This window comes from Pseudophryne corroboree, chromosome 6, assembly GCF_028390025.1.
Source record: "Pseudophryne corroboree isolate aPseCor3 chromosome 6, aPseCor3.hap2, whole genome shotgun sequence".
NCBI classification, from domain to species: domain Eukaryota; kingdom Metazoa; phylum Chordata; class Amphibia; order Anura; family Myobatrachidae; genus Pseudophryne; species Pseudophryne corroboree.
Genome location: NC_086449.1, coordinates 423,218,267 through 423,234,215, shown reverse-complemented (window position 1 = coordinate 423,234,215; position 15,949 = coordinate 423,218,267). Strand labels below are relative to the sequence as shown.

General features: G+C 45.6%; 1 protein-coding gene across 4 annotated transcripts in view; it reads right to left on the bottom strand.

Moving 5' to 3' along the window:
• Positions 1-15,949, bottom strand: part of GSAP (gamma-secretase activating protein) — a 233,463-nt gene that overhangs the window by 166,746 nt on the left and 50,768 nt on the right. For all 4 annotated transcript variants that reach the window (XM_063926993.1, XM_063926992.1, XM_063926990.1 and 1 more), the window contains exons 2-3: positions 1,416-1,492; positions 111-167 (exon numbers count right to left, since the gene is read on the bottom strand). In XM_063926993.1, the coding sequence (XP_063783063.1) occupies positions 111-167; positions 1,416-1,492 (134 nt within the window). The remainder of the gene's footprint in view (positions 1-110; positions 168-1,415; positions 1,493-15,949) is intronic.

Here is a 15,949-nt window from a genome sequence, read left to right as displayed (position 1 = left end):
AAAACAAAACAAAAATAAGCCAGCATTACTTGCAGTGGTTTGACACCAGATCATTTAGGAATACTGCTAAGAAATAAAGATAATGCTTTTCACATTCAGGTCTTGCTTACCTCATTTTGCTTGGTAAGGGGATCATATAGACCAACGTTGGTGAACCCCTCCCTTCCCTGTTGAAGACATGTAAACAACTGTTAAACATCTCTTCCAAAAAAAAAAAAAAACATTTTTACAAACTGTACTGAAATATTTTACTAGACTATTGAAGCGTACATGTTCACACCATACATTTCACTGTATAGTCTGAGTTTTTGAAATGAGATCACCTGACACGTATATTAAAATATAAATCTATTTCAAAACTCTTTATAAACACATAATTAGCAGCAAAAGGCTTACGGTCTACATTGAGACATGACTTAAATAATAACAATCAGTCAAAAAGAGCTTCCATTATTTAAGAAACAATTTAGTAAAGTGAAATTCCAGCATGTGTTTCCAGTCCTCATGTTGGGAGCTGTAGTTCCACAACAGCTGAAGCAATACTGGCTGACCAAGCCTGTCATGTAAAGGTCAATGATGTCCATGTAATCGTGCATGGATCAAGGCTCCTGTCAGCTCAATACATAGAATCCTGCTTGGCATACAGGGGATACGGTCATTAGGTCGACCACTATTAGTTGACATGCATTAGGTCGACATGGTCACTAGGTCGACATGGAATAAGGTGACATGCGTTTTTCATGTGTTTTTTTCCCCGATTTTTTTAACTTTTTCATACTTTACAATCCCCGTGGCCTACGATTGGGAATAGTAACCTGTGCCGAGCGCAGCGGCAACTGAGCGAAGCATCTTGCCCGAAGCATGGCAAGCAAAGCGAGCCATGCAAGGGGACACGGTGCACTAACTGGTGTTCCCCGTCACTTTACGAAGAAAACGACACCAAAAAAAGTTTTTTAAAAACTCATGTTGACCAAATGACCCATAACCGCATACAAAAGAACATTAAATGATGCTGGGAGGACTACATGAGCTGAAATGGAGCTTCCCAAGTGCCAGGCTCCATCTTCCTTCTCATTCCTGCACTCACAATTACACCGCCTACCATTTATGCACATCATATAGGGCATCAATGTACACTTATGAAACATACCACTATATAAAGTTAAGTACATTCATTTATTCTGTAATAAAGAAATGAAGGAACTAATACTGTATGCAGGTGAAGGAATGAGGTCATTAGGTACAAATGGTGATCATCTTACCACCAACAATAGGTTTAGACAAAGTGATTTTTTTTTAAATTATATATTAAAGAGGACACATTTATACTTCTGTAGCTACAAGTGCTCTACTTTCTAATACTGAAATGTATTTATAACATACTTAATAACAAAGAAGGAAGCACAAACAAGTACCTTCCAAGTGTACAGGACATTTTCATTTCTCTCCACATTAATTATTCGGAGTGTTCTCGAGCACTTCTCTATGGCATCTGAAATGCAGTATTCGAAATAACACTAAGAAAAGTAATCAGCAGTAACCGCACAACTCACTGGTCATTATGACGGAAACAAATGTAATGCTTGAGCCAACAATAAGAGGCAAAATAATATGTCTTAGTTACCAATTCCAAACAATTCTACAGTAGCGATCTCATTAGCCCCATTCAGTTCATAAGTCTGAAGTAATTATGTATCCTAATGCTTGCCCTATTGTTTAGATGACTTGGCAGTTTAGCAACACTTGTGAGTGGTCAAACTGGACAGGGAGCCTTTCGTAACTAGGCCTAAGCAGCCAATCCCAGAGTCATTTTAAAGCAACACAGGTAGCGCAACCAATTTGTTCACAACAATTTGTGTAATTAGACTAATTGTAAGATTTCAAGTTGCTAAAAAAACCCTCAAACAAAAAATAATAATAAAAAAAAGACTGCTTGAAAGAATGATTTATAGGAGTATGCTACATATTAATCAATCAAAACTTTAAAAAATAAATTTGTTCAGTTTTTATTCAAGATGTTAAGTAGTAAAACAACTTCAAAGCAGGATACAGCAGTAAATCTGGATGGGGTTTTGTGCATGTCACTCACCAAAATCTATACACAGATGGGACAATGACATGCTCATAACCTCAAGCCTCAGATTGGGTACCATTCTGAGTCATTCTGATAATACCAAAGTTCTATGAGTAGACATAGCAAGTGTGGAAAGTTTTAGAAAAGGAAACTCAAGTCTTCTTTTCAGCAGCGTTTTAAAAGTGAATTTTCTTTTCTAAAGCAACCACACTTGCTACAAGCTGCTAATTTGACTTGCTGCTGTATCAAGTCGGGATCCAGTCGGGATCCCAGCAGTCAAAATACCGACTCCAGAATCCCGACACTGGCATCCTGAATAGGGTTACAAGCTCGGTGCTGGAATCCCGATCGAGTGTGTGCCAGACCGTCTGGCAGGTAAGCCGCGGGAGTGGGGGAGGTTGGTTGGTTAGGCTGTGGGTGGGGGTCGGGGTTAGACTGTAGGTGTGGGGTAAGGGTTAGGTGGCCATTGGGGGTAGGTACGTTTACTTAACCTTCCCTCTGTGGGGATTCTCAAAATTGTGATGTCGTGGTCGGTATTCTGACCGCCGGCATATCAATCCCAACCATTAAATCTAATATCCCAATTTTACCCAATACAAGGTTAGTTTGTTTTCACTGACAGAAAGTCAGGATTGATCCAATTGTGATTTTTTTTTTTCTTACAAAGGATACAGGGGTATTGCTGTATATTTTGAGCACTCAGATAATAAAGATACAATCTAACTACAAGACACAGAACAAGGGGAGAAAATGGAGGGCAGTGGGTAGAAATTCTGGGATTAATGTATCAAGCTGTGAAGTGGACCAGTGGAGAAGTTGCCCAACTTTGAGGTATCATTTATAAAAGTACAATAAAAGGATTATTTGCTATGGGCAACTTTTCCACATTTTTCACTGCTGGATACATCAATTTCCCTGTCCAAAACATTTCTAAATATTGAGCTAAAATTGAGGTTGGTATCAAGTCAAGAACTGTCATCCACGCAAATGATAAACCAATAAAACATTTTTCTGAGCGTTCTTCCAAGCCTCCATTATCATACATTTCATTTGCTGCAAACATATCTGTGTCATAATCTGAATTTTGCAATGGATAGCATAAAAGCAGTTTCTTCACTTAATTCCAAAACAGAATGCTACATGGGTATAATCAACTCGCATGGAAAAAAATAATAAGATAATAATAATAATAAATAAACATATATACATTTTTTTACAACGGTAAGCAGCATCCAGCATGTAGGCACATGAAAGTGCCTTGAATCCTGTTGGAGAAAGAGCGCTGTATAAATAAAATTATTATTATTACCTCTGAGCAGGAGATGCTGCCGGTTCCATGCACAGCGGAATATTGCCTTGCTGACAGGTGTCTGTCAGCTATTTAGGTTAGGGGGTTTGGAAAAAACCACTAGTGGGCCTTTACCAAAAGAAGGCTTAATGTGTGGTGCACTCTTTTAGTTTAGTTTTATGAGTTTAATTAAAAAACGTAACATTTATTATTACATAGTTAAAATAAGTTCATTACTAGGCTAGACATAGAACAATTAATTGTCAGCCTGGGGAAAAAAGTAGTATAACATTTTTTCATAAACAAATTATATATAGAAAAGGGAGGTGTACTACCCTATATCATAAATACCACAATTAAAGGATATTAATTCCTAGTATGCGTGAGGGTATATGGGTAGGATAATATAAAATTTAATATAATGTGAAATGTTATATATAAATTAGCTAAGTGAAAATATAAACAGTTGTTTACAGGTTATTTATCAAATGTACGAGACCTTTTATATAATAAAATTATGATCTCAGAAAAAAAACTGTTTCTAGCAGTTCCTGCAGAGTGTCTTTCACAGTATGCACATGTTACGGTATTTGTGATAACCACTGTTAAATACAACCACTTCCTAATGTTCACACATGTTTAAGACAGCACAAGAATGCTTGAAATAAATATAGGTTTCAGTCAAACCAACTTGATACATATGTTTCAGTCAGTCCAACTTGATATAGTATCATTCGGTGGTTTCCACAAGTATCATATACAGCAACTATGTTGCCAACCACAAACAATTAAATTAGATAACCACTGTTCAAATTCCTCATTAACTTGAAAACATAGATCTTGATGTATCACTCCTCATACAATACCAAAAATATAAATGCAACCCCTTATTAAGTAATGCAAAAGAGGGGGAGGGTTGTTAGAATTGTTAATGGAAAAAAGGGGCAATAAGTGGTATACTTTATAATGCAAAAATTCATGTGCTGAAATAGGTACTTCCTAGTAGAAAAAATAGGTAGTAAAGATGTCCCAGCGTTGTGTGCGTGTTCCCCCTTCTGCTTTTGTCCCATGTGCCGTGCAGCAGTGAATAGGCACAATGAGAGTGGGGAAACAGTGCAAACGCTGGAACGGAGTATAGAAAAGTACGAGCAGCTTCTACTGTCCCCGGGATCACTCACTCTCTCCCCTGTTGTGCATGCACATTGCAGGGGGGTGAGCGATATCCCAGAAATGAGAGAGACGCTCTGAATACCTACCAAAGGTGGATGCTTGCAGTGTCTCTGTGCCGCTGAATGATCCTCCGCACTGTGCAGGGAGCTGCTTACAGACCCAGACGCCAGGTCGGGTATGAATTCCATGTGCCCAGAAACAATGTACGTCTAGGCTTCTGATGATGTACGTTTCACATTCGCTTGCTCACATCGGTGTCCAGACACTGTCATCACATGGACTGTATATATAATAACAGGTGTAGGTGTGGCTTCCTATTGGGAGCATAATTTGCTTAATGATGGCGGGTTACTGTGGAGGGGTATCCAGGAGAAAGCTAATTCCACCTCAGTGTCACTATTGTTAGTCTCCGTTCTCTAAGTAATCTTTCCCTATAAATGGTACTATGTGGATCTCTAACAATTATAAGGGAAGTCCCAGTCTCAGAGCATTCATCCGTAGCTAGTCCAATTCTTGAATACAGTCTCTAAATATCGATATACCTTAAAAATATCTTATGGGTATAACAGTCCCACCACTTAAAACATAAATCAAGATTGCTAAATACCAGGCAATCTGTGACTATCAATTACAGAGTATGACATAAAATAAAATACCTCAATATATTGTGTATATCAGTAAGCGCTCATACTACCTCCCTTAATATCTACTGGTGTTAATATTGTATATTCGTGAAAAGTCAGCAAATCTAACGTAAGTATTCAATAATCTCGAATATACAGCATTTTATTAATATATATTAGATTGTTGTATATCAGTCCAAATTCGTCACACAAGGGTACCTTATCAGTAAATCCTCCATACAACAATATTATATATAGAACAAATATGTCATAACCAGTGCTAAAAATGAACCTTACTTGGGGGAATATTAATGAAGGAACTTTTTATCCTGTAAAAAGGATTATAATAGTGAGTTATATTGTATGCTAATACAGTGTCCCAATACAATCATATAATTATAGATATTATATATGGTACAAATATACCATAGCCGGTTGTAAAAAACAAGATTTATGGTAAGAACTTACCATTGTTAAAATAAGAATTTACTTACCGATAATTCTATTTCTCGGAGTCCGTAGTGGATGCTGGGGTTCCTGAAAGGACCATGGGGAATAGCGGCTCCGCAGGAGACAGGGCACAAAAAAGTAAAGCTTTACTAGGTCAGGTGGTGTGCACTGGCTCCTCCCCCTATGACCCTCCTCCAGACTCCAGTTAGGTACTGTGCCCGGACGAGCATACACAATAAGGGAGGCATTTTGAATCCCGGGTAAGACTCATACCAGCCACACCAATCACACCGTACAACTTGTGATCTAAACCCAGTTAACAGTATGACAACAGAAAGGGCCTCTTAAAGATGGCTCCTTAACAATAACCCGAATTAGTTAACAATAACTATGTACAAGTATTGCAGATAATCCGCACTTGGGATGGGCGCCCAGCATCCACTACGGACTCCGAGAAATAGAATTATCGGTAAGTAAATTCTTATTTTCTCTATCGTCCTAAGTGGATGCTGGGGTTCCTGAAAGGACCATGGGGATTATACCAAAGCTCCCAAACGGGCGGGAGAGTGCGGATGACTCTGCAGCACCGAATGAGAGAACTCCAGGTCCTCCTTTGCCAGGGTATCAAATTTGTAAAATTTTACAAACGTGTTCTCCCCCGACCACGTAGCTGCTCGGCAGAGTTGTAATGCCGAGACCCCTCGGGCAGCCGCCCAAGATGAGCCCACCTTCCTTGTGGAGTGGGCTTTTACAGTTTTAGGCTGTGGCAGGCCTGCCACAGAATGTGCAAGTTGAATTGTGTTACAAATCCAACGAGCAATCGACTGCTTAGAAGCAGGTGCGCCCAACTTGTTGGGTGCATACAATATAAACAGCGAGTCAGATTTTCTGACTCCAGCCGTCCTTGCAATGTATATTTTTAAGGCTCTGACAACGTCCAACAACTTGGAGTCCTCCAAGTCGCTAGTGGCCGCAGGCACCACAATAGGTTGGTTCAGATGAAATGCTGATACCACTTTAGGGAGAAAATGCGGACGAGTCCGCAGTTCTGCCCTATCCGAATGGAAGATTAGATAAGGACTTTTATAAGATAAAGCCGCCAATTCAGATACTCTCCTGGCAGAGGCCAGGGCTAGTAACATAGTCACTTTCAATGTGAGATATTTCAAATCCACCTTTTTCAATGGTTCAAACCAATGGGATTTGAGGAAATCTAAAACTACATTTAGATCCCACGGTGCCACCGGAGGCACCACAGGAGGCTGTATATGCAGTACTCCCTTGACAAAAGTCTGGACCTCAGGGACAGAGGCCAATTCTTTTTGGAAGAATATTGACAGGGCCGAAATTTGAACCTTAATGGATCCCAATTTGAGACCCATAGATAATCCTGATTGCAGGAAATGTAGGAAACGACCCAGTTGGAATTCCTCCGTCGGAACCCTCCGATCCTCGCACCACGCTACATATTTTCGCCAAATGCGGTGATAATGTTTCACGGTGACTTCCTTCCGTGCCTTAATCAAGGTAGGAATGACTTCTTCTGGAATGCCTTTCCCTTTTAGGATCTGGCGTTCAACCGCCATGCCGTCAAACGCAGCCGCGGTAAGTCTTGAAAAAGACAGGGACCCTGCTGTAGCAGGTCCCTTCTCAGAGGTAGAGGCCACGGTTCGTCCGTGAGCATCTCTTGAAGTTCCGGATACCAAGTCCTTCTCGGCCAATCCGGAACCACTAGTATTGTTCTTACTCTTCTTTGCCGTATGATCTTCAATACCTTTGGTATGAGCGGCAGAGGAGGAAACACATACACTGACTGGTACACCCAAGGAGTTACCAGTGCGTCCACAGCTATTGCCTGTGGATCTCTTGACCTGGCGCAATATTTGTCCAGTTTCTTGTTGAGGCGAGACGCCATCATGTCTACAATTGGTCTTTCCCAACGGTCTATTAACATGTTGAAGACTTCTGGATGTAGACCCCACTCTCCCGGATGAAGATCGTGTCTGCTGAGGAAGTCTGCTTCCCAGTTGTCCACGCCCGGGATGAACACTGCTGACAGTGCTATCACGTGATTCTCCGCCCAGCGAAGAATCTTGGCAGCTTCTGCCATTGCACTCCTGCTTCTTGTGCCGCCCTGCCTGTTTACATGGGCGACCGCCGTGATGTTGTCCGACTGAATCAACACCGGCTTTCCTTGCAGGAGAAGTTCCGCCTGGCTTAGAGCATTGTAGATTGCTCTTAGTTCCAGAATGTTTATGTGAAGAGACTTTTCCAGACTCGTCCATACTCCCTGGAAGTTTCTTCCTTGTGTGACTGCTCCCCAGCCTCTCAGGCTGGCGTCCGTGGTCACCAGGATCCAATCCTGAATGCCGAATCTGCGGCCTTCTAATAGGTGAGCCTTCTGCAACCACCACAGAAGTGACACCCTTGTCTTTGGTGACAGGGTTATTTTGCATGGAATCTGCCGAATGGAATTGCTTCGTAAGAAGCCACCATTTTTCCCAGGACTCTTGTGCATTGATGTACTGACACTTTTCCTGGTTTTAGGAGGTTCCTGACCAGATCGGATAACTCCTTGGCTTTTTCCTCTGGAAGGAAAACCTTTTTCTGAACCGTGTCCAGAATCATTCCTAGGAACAGCAGACGAGTTGTCGGGATTAAATGGGATTTTGGAATATTCAGAATCCACCCGTGTTGTCTTAGCACCTCTTGAGATAGTGCTAAAGCTGTCTCCAGCTGTTCTCTGGACCTTGCCCTTATTAGGAGATCGTCCAAGTATGGGATAACTAATACGCCTTTTCTTCGAAGAAGAATCATCATCTCGGCCATTACCTTGGTAAAGACCCGAGGCGCCGTGGACAATCCGAACGGCAGCGTCTGAAACTGATAGTGACAGTTTTGAACAATGAACCTGAGGTACCCCTGGTGTGCGGGGTAAATCGGAACGTGTAGATACGCATCCTTGATGTCCAAGGATACCATAAAGTCCCCTTCTTCCAGGTTCGCTATCACTGCTCTGAGTGACTCCATCTTGAACTTGAACTTTTTTATGTAGAGGTTCAAGGACTTCAGATTTAGAATAGGCCTTACCGAGCCATCCGGCTTCGGTACCACAAATAGAGTGGAATAATACCCCTTTCCTTGTTGTAATAGGGGTACTTTGACTATCACCTGCTGAGCGTACAGCTTGTGAATGGCTTCCAACACCCTCTCCCTTTCGGAAGAGACGGTTGGTAAGGCAGACTTCAGGAAACGATGAGGAGGATCCGTCTCTAATTCCAACCTGTACCCCTGAGATATTATCTGCAGGATCCAGGGGTCTACCTGCGAGTGAGCCCACTGCGCGCTGTAATTTTTGAGACGGCCCCCCACTGTCCCCGAGTCCGCTTGAGAGGCCCCAGCGTCATGCTGAGGTTTTTGCAGGAGCCGGGGAGGGCTTCTGTTCCTGGGAAGGAGCTGCCTGTTGGTGTCTCTTCCCTCTTCCTCTGCCTCGTGGCAGGTACGACAAGCCCTTTGCTCTCTTATTTTTGTAGGAGCGAAAAGGCTGCGGTTGAAAGGTCGGTGCCTTTCTCTGTTGGGGAGTGACTTGAGGTAAAAAAGTGGATTTCCCGGCAGTAGCCGTGGCCACCAAGTCTGATAGACCAACTCCAAATAACTCCTCCCCTTTATACGGCAAAACCTCCATGTGACGTTTTGAATCCGCATCGCCTGTCCACTGTCGTGTCCATAAGGCTCTTCTGGCTGAAATGGACATAGCACTCACCCGAGATGCCAGTGTGCAAATATCCCTCTGTGCATCACGCATATAGATAAATGCATCCTTTATTTGTTCTAACGACAGTAAAACATTGTCCCTATCTAGGGTATCAATATTTTCAATCAGGGATTCTGACCAAACTACTCCAGCACTGCACATCCAGGCAGTTGCTATAGCTGGTCGTAGTATAACACCTGCATGTGTGTATATATTCTTTTGAATAACTTCCATCTTTCTATCTGATGGATCCTTAAGTGCGGCCGTCTCAGGAGAGGGTAACGCCACTTGTTTGGATAAGCGTGTGAGCGCCTTGTCCACCTTAGGGGGTGTTTCCCAGCGCGCCCTAACCTCTGGCGGGAAAGGGTATAATGCCAATAACTTTTTTGAAATTATCAACTTTTTATCAGGAGCAACCCACGCTTCATCACACACGTCATTTAATTCTTCTGATTCAGGAAAAACTGTTTGTAGTTTTTTCACACCATACATAATACCCTGTTTTACGGTATCTGTAGTATCAGCTAAATGTAACGTCTCCTTCATTGCCAAAATCATATAACGTGTGGCCCTACTGGAAAATACGTTTGAATTTCTACCGTCGTCACTGGAATCAGTGCCCGTGTCTGGGTCTGTGTCGACCGACTGAGGCAAAGGGCGTTTTACAGCCCCTGACGGTGTTTGAGGCGCCTGGACAGGCATTAATTGATTGTCCGGCCGCCTCATGTCCTCAACTGACTGTTTAAGGGAAGATAAACCATCACGTAATTCCACAAATAAAGGCATCCATTCTGGTGTCGACCCCCTGGGGGGTGACATCTGCATATTTGGCAATTGCTCCGCCTCCACACCAATATCGTCCTCATACATGTCGACACCACGTACCGACACACACCGCAAACGCACAGGGAATGCTCTAATGAAGACAGGACCCACTAGCCCTTTTGGGGAGACAGAGGGAGAGTCTGCCAGCACACACCACAAAGCGCTATATATACAAGGGATATCCTTATATTAAGTGCTCCCTTATAGCTGCTTTAATATATATATATATATAGCCATTAATGTGCCCCCCCTCTCTGTTTTACCCTGTTTCTGTAGTGCAGTGCAGGGGAGAGACCTGGGAGCCGTTCTGACCAGCGGAGCTGTGACAGAAAATGGCGCCGTGTGCTGAGGAGATAGGCCCCGCCCCTTTTTCGGCGGGTTCTTCTCCCGCTATTTTTCCAGTCAGGCAGGGGTTAAATATCTCCATATAGCCCCTATGGGCTATATGTGAGGTATTTTTAGCCTTGTATAAGGTTTATATTTGCCTCTCAGAGCGCCCCCCCCCAGCGCTCTGCACCCTCAGTGACTGCCCAGTGAAGTGTGCTGAGAGGAAAATGGCGCACAGCTGCAGTGCTGTGCGCTACCTTATGAAGACTGAGGAGTCTTCAGCCGCCGGTTTCCGGACCTCTTCACGCTTCAGCATCTGCAAGGGGGTCGGCGGCGCGGCTCCGGGACCGGACTCCACGGCTGGGCCTGTGTTCGATCCCTCTGGAGCTAATGGTGTCCAGTAGCCAAGCAGCAAATCCACTCTGCATGCAGGTGAGTTTACTACTTTCCCCCTAAGTCCCACGTTGCAGTGATCCTGTTGCCAGCAGGACTCACTGTAAAGAAAAAAACCTAAACTAAACTTTCTCTAAGCAGCTCTTTAGGAGAGCCACCTAGATTGCACCCTTCTCGTTCGGGCACAAAATCTAACTGGAGTCTGGAGGAGGGTCATAGGGGGAGGAGCCAGTGCACACCACCTGACCTAGTAAAGCTTTACTTTTTTGTGCCCTGTCTCCTGCGGAGCCGCTATTCCCCATGGTCCTTTCAGGAACCCCAGCATCCACTTAGGACGATAGAGAAAACTCTTTCTGCAAGATACACTAGGCTCCACAAGGATTCACATCGGGGTGTAGAGTAGGATCTTGATCTGAGGCACCAACAGGCTCAAAAGCTTTTGACTGTTCCCAAGATGCACAGCGCCGCCTCCTCTATAACCCCGCCCTTATGCACAGGAGCTCAGTTTCGTTAATCAGCCCAATGCAGTAGCAGGTACCAGAGATGACAATCGCTTGTAGCCAAGTACACCACACACTCACCTCAGTAGAGGGTGTCAGCGGCTATGCCAATACCAACCCAAAGAAGCTAAGTGCGTCAGGGTGGGCGCCTTGTGGAGCCCAGTGTACCTCGCAGAAAGATATTTAACAACGATAAGTTCTTACCATAAATCTCATTTTCTGCTGCGGGGTACACTGGGCTCCACAAGGATTCACATCGGGGATGTCCTAAAGCAGTTCCTTACGGGAGGGGACGCACTGTAGCGGGCATGAGAACCCGGCATCCAAAGGAAGCATCCTGGGAAGCGGCGGTATCGAAGGCATAGAACCTTACAAACGTGTTCCCGGAGGACCTCGTTGCCGCCCTGCACAATTGTTCAAGGGTCACACCACGGTGGGCCGCCCAAGAAGGTCCAACTGACCAAGTAGAATGGGCTTTGATGGTAGCAGGAACCGGACGACCAGCCTGTACATAAGCATGTGCAATCACCATTCTAATCCATCTGGCCAGAGTCTGCTTGAAAGCAGGCCAGCCACGTTTGTGAAAAACAAACAGCACGAAAAGAGAATTGGATTTCCTAATAGAGGAAGTTCTCTTCACATAGATACGGAGAGCCTGTAACACATCCAAAGACCGCTCTTTGGTAGACAACTCAGGAGAATTAAAGGCCGGAACCACAATCTCCTGGTTAAGGTGGAAGGAAGATACCACCTTGGGTAAATAACTTGGCCGTGTTCTAAGAACTGCCCGGTCATGGTGAAAATTCAAATAGGGAGCACCCAAGTCCGAGACCCTTCTAGCTGAAGCAATAGCCAGAAAGAATAACACCTTAAGGGAAAGCCACTTAAGGTCAGCAGAGGTAAGAGGCTCAAAGGGAGACTCTTTCAAGGCCTCCCAAACCACCAACAAATCCCAAGGGGCCACAGGTGGCACATAAGGAGGCTGAATCCGCAACACACCCTGAGTGAATGTATGGACATCAGGTAGGGTAGGAATCTTTCTCTGAAACCAAACCGACAAGGCAGAGATGTGAACCTTGAGGGAGGCCAGACGCAGGCCTAAGTCCGGGCCCTGTTGTAGAAAACCCAATTGTTTGGCCATACTAAACTTGAAAACGTCATGATTGTGAGATGCACACCAAGTAAAGTAAGCATTCCAGACCCTATGGTAGATCCGAGCAGAAGCCGGCTTACGGGCCTTCAACATAGTTTGAACGACCGCCTCAGAAAAACCCTTGGCCCTCAGGACTGAAGCTTCAAAGCCAGACAGGCCAAATCCTGGTAAACACAAGGGCCCCGAACGAGGAGGTCTGGTCGTTGTGGAAGTAGAAGGGGACAATCCAACGAGAGGCCCTGTAGATCGGAGAACCAGTGCTGCCTGGGCCACGCTGGAGCGACCAGAAGTAGGTTTCCTACTTCTTGCTTGAACTTCCGTATTACTCTGGGCAGGAGTGACACCGGAGGGAACACATACGGCAGCCGAAAGTTCCACAGGAATGACAGAGCATCCACGAACGCTGCTTGAGGATCCCTTGTCCTTGCTCCGAAGACCGGAACCTTGTGATTGTGTCGGGACGCCATCAGGTCCACATCTGGGAGGCCCCACTTGTCCACGAGAAGTTGAAACACCTCTGGATGTAGGCTCCATTCTCCGGCATGCACGTCCTGATGACTGAGATAGTCCGCTTCCCAGTTCAGAACGCCCGGAATGAACACTGCTGATATGGCCCCACTGAAAAATCCTTGATACTTCCTCTCATTGCCATGCGGCTTCGAGTGCCGACCTGATGATTGATGTACGCCACCGTGGAGGCGTTGTCCGATTGTACTTGAACAGGTCTGTTCTGTATGAGATGGTGGGCCATTGTCAACGCATTGAACACTGCCCGTAGTTCCAGAATGTTTAATTGGGAGTAGTGACTCCTCCTCGGGCCACCGACCCTGGAAAGAGTGTTGTTCCAACACCGCGCCCCAATCTCTCAGACTGGCATCCGTTGTCAGCAGGACTCAGTTGGATATCCAGAAGGGACGGCCCCTGCTCAATCGTTGGTCCTGAAGCCACCAGCTCAGTGACAGGCGGACCTTCGGAGATAGGTAGTTCAAGTGAGATCATATCTGGTGAGGCAGGCCGTCCCACTTGGACAGAATCAACTTCTGCAGAGGGCGAGAATGGAATTGAGCATACTCCACTATGTCGAAAGCTGACACCATGAGACCTAGCACTTGCATCGCCGAATGAATCAACACTTGCAGACGGGATAGGAAGCATCGGATCTTGTCCTGAAATTTCAGGACCTTCTCCAGAGACAAGAACAACCGCTGGTTGTGAGTGTCCAATAACGCCTCAGGTGTACCATGCTCCGAGCAGGAACCAGCGAGGATTTCTTCCAGTTGATCAGCCACCCGTGGGCTTTCATGCACTGGACCGTCAGATCGAGATGACACAGGAGAAGTTCTGGGGAATTCGCCAGGATTAACAAGTCGTCTAGGTACGGTAGTATCCTGACCCCTTGATGGTGAAGTGAAGCCGTCATGACCGCCATTACTTTGGTGAAAACTCGGGGAGCAGTTGTCAAACCAAAGGGTAACGCCCGAAATTGGTAATGAAGGTTGTCCACCGCGAACCTCAGGTACTGCTGATGAGAAACTGCAATAGGAATATGCAGGTAGGCATCCTGTATGTCCAGGGAGACCATATAGTCCCCAGGCTCCAAGGCCAGAACAATGGAGCACAGAGTTTCCATAGGAAACTTGGAGACCCGCACATACTTGTTCAAGGACTTCAGATTGAGAATGGGCCACGAAGACCCATTCGGCTTTGGGACTAGAAACATCGGTGAATAGTACCCCTTGCCTCTCTGAGCCAGAGGCACTTGTACCACCACTCCTGTGGTCAGGAGGGAATGTACCACCGAATGCAGAGTGTTTGCTTTTGCTGGCTCCAGAGGAACATCTGTTAGGCAAAATCGATGAGGGGGACGATTCTTGAAGGGTACAGCGTAACCTCGAGTGACGACTTCCCTTACCCAGGTATCTGAAGTGGTCTTCAACCATTCCTGGGCAAAACCTAGATGTCAGCCCCCCACCCTGGGATCCCCCAAAGGAAGGCCCGCCCCGTCATGCGGCAGGCTTGTCCGTTTTGGAAGCAGGCTGACGGGCAGCCCAGGCTCGCTTAGGTCTGGGCTTGGCAGGCCTGGAAGCACGAGTGTGCTTTGGGTACGCCTGACCTTTTGCTTTACCTGAAGGATGAAAGGCAGAGGGAAAGTACTTTTAGCCTTCTGTGCGGAAGGAGCCGTACTAGGTAGGCAAGCTGTTTTAGCAGTAGCCAGATCAGCCACAATCTTATAGAAGTCTTCTCCAAAGAGAATGTCTCCCTTGAAAGGAAGCACCTCCAGGGTTTTCTTGGAATCCATATTCACCGACCAGGATCTCAACCAAAGGATACGTCTGGCCAAGACGGACGTAGTACAGCCTTGGCCGCCAGCACCCCACCATTGGAGGCCGCCTTTTTAAGGTACAGAGAAGCTGTGGTAATATAGGAGAGACATTGTCGAGCATGCTCAGACGCATTGGAAGGCAGTTCCGCCTCAAGCTCCTGAGCCCACGCCTCAACAGCTTCAGCAGTCCAAGTTGCTGCAATGGTTGGCCTATGCACAGCCCCCATTAGGGTATAAATTGCTTTTAAACAACCCTCCCCCTGTCTATCCTTCGGTTCCTTCAGAGCGGTGACGGTAGTTACCAGCAGAGCAGAGGAAACAACCATACGCGCCACATGAGAATCAACGGGCGGAGGGATTTCCCAATTCTTACATAACTCCACATAGAGAGGATAGCGAGCCAACAGTCTCTTATTCGGTGTAAATTTTGTCCCCAGATTTTCCCAGGATTCCTGACGTATGTCAACCAGATGTTCAGAATGAGGTAAAACTTGTTTAACCACCTTCTTACGTTTAAACCTATCCGGTTTCTTAGAGAAAGCCTCAGGCTCAGGATCCTCAGACACCTGAAGAATGAGCCTAATCGCTTCAATTAAATCCGGGACATACACTAACAACTTCCCTTTCCCATCAGAAACATCTGTATCAGTGTCTGTGGGATCAGTATATGCACCATCCTCATCAGAGGATGTGTCTGGGATAACGGGTGGATTGGGAGGAGGTAATGGCCCATTTAGAAGACGACTTAGGCGGGTGAGAGTGACACTTAGATTTAGTCAGTGACCGGTTCAAATGTTGCAACCGAGTGGAGATTTGATCTGCCCATGGCGGATTAATAGCAGGGACCATAAACTGCTCCAGTGGCACAGGTGGTCCCACAGGGGGCGCCAATTTAGTTAAAATCATGTTTAACAGCGTGGAAAATGTAGTTCAAGGTGGATCCTGTGAAGCCCCAGGTGCTACCGACCCACTGGGGGGGTAAGGAACCCCCTGAACCTGAACTCTCAGCTGCCATATTGTCCTCCATCACATCCGCAGCCTCACTACCACGCAATGTGGGAGAAGCCCC